At 48.1% G+C, this 806-nt stretch overlaps 1 protein-coding gene across 3 annotated transcripts in view; it reads left to right on the plus strand.

Moving 5' to 3' along the window:
• Positions 1-806, plus strand: part of ASXL2 (additional sex combs like 2, transcriptional regulator) — an 83,652-nt gene that overhangs the window by 26,213 nt on the left and 56,633 nt on the right. Inside the window, exon 1 of one of the 3 annotated variants that reach the window (XM_015566378.1) lies at positions 541-739. The exons of the other annotated variants lie outside the window; for them this stretch is intronic. Coding sequence (XP_015421864.1) covers positions 582-739 — 158 coding nt within the window. The 5' untranslated portion in view covers positions 541-581. Of the gene's footprint in view, positions 1-540; positions 740-806 lie in introns of those variants that run through there. 3 annotated transcript variants of the gene reach the window in all.

Consider the following 806-nt stretch of genomic DNA (forward strand, 5'->3'; position numbering starts at 1 on the left):
ACGATTTTGTAAATAAAAATGTTATAATTATTGAAAAACAACACCTAAAGTGCATTATGATGATTTAAATAACATGCAGTTTGCCCAAAACGTGCGGTCCCTGGCGTATGTCTTAGAGATTTCTATGCGGTACGCAATATGTTAATATAGGATTGAAGGTAAACATACTTTAATTTAATTTTTAAGAGCCTTAATTATATTACAACTAGAGGCATGGTGCACAAAATTTGTGCACGGGTAGAGTCCCTATGTCTGGCCGGCAATCGGGGCTGATCAGGGCCATCTTGCCCAGTCTCAGTTGGGGCCAATCGGGGCCAGTGGCTGGGGAGGGACCGTGGGAGGGTGCCAGGGTATGTCCAGCCCCATCTCACCCAGACCCGATGAGCTGGACCCCAGCAGCAAGCTAACCTACCGGTTGGAGCATCTGCCCCCTAGTGGTCAGTGCACATCATAGCGACCGGTTGGTCTACTGCTTGGTCAGACACTTAGCATATTAGGCTTTCATATATATATAGATTGTAACCCACAATGCGGAATGCTCAGCACGCACTTTCCCTCCAGCCCCTGGTCTTGGAGACCTCATGTCCTTCCTAGGCTCTGCTCACCCTCTTCGGTTGCCACACGAAGTAAATTGCATTGCATCGTGTGCATGGAAACCCTTTGCAGGCTCCATGGGTGTGTCTTTACTTCGCTGCAGTTCTGATTACCCCAACATAAGGAGAGACACCCTCATTATCAGGTAACACCATCGTGGTAAGACCCCTGCTCAGCCTACTGCAGCGGTTTTAAATAGGCCATCGATCGCC

This window comes from Myotis davidii, unplaced genomic scaffold (assembly GCF_000327345.1).
Source record: "Myotis davidii unplaced genomic scaffold, ASM32734v1 scaffold238, whole genome shotgun sequence".
Classification (NCBI taxonomy): domain Eukaryota; kingdom Metazoa; phylum Chordata; class Mammalia; order Chiroptera; family Vespertilionidae; genus Myotis; species Myotis davidii.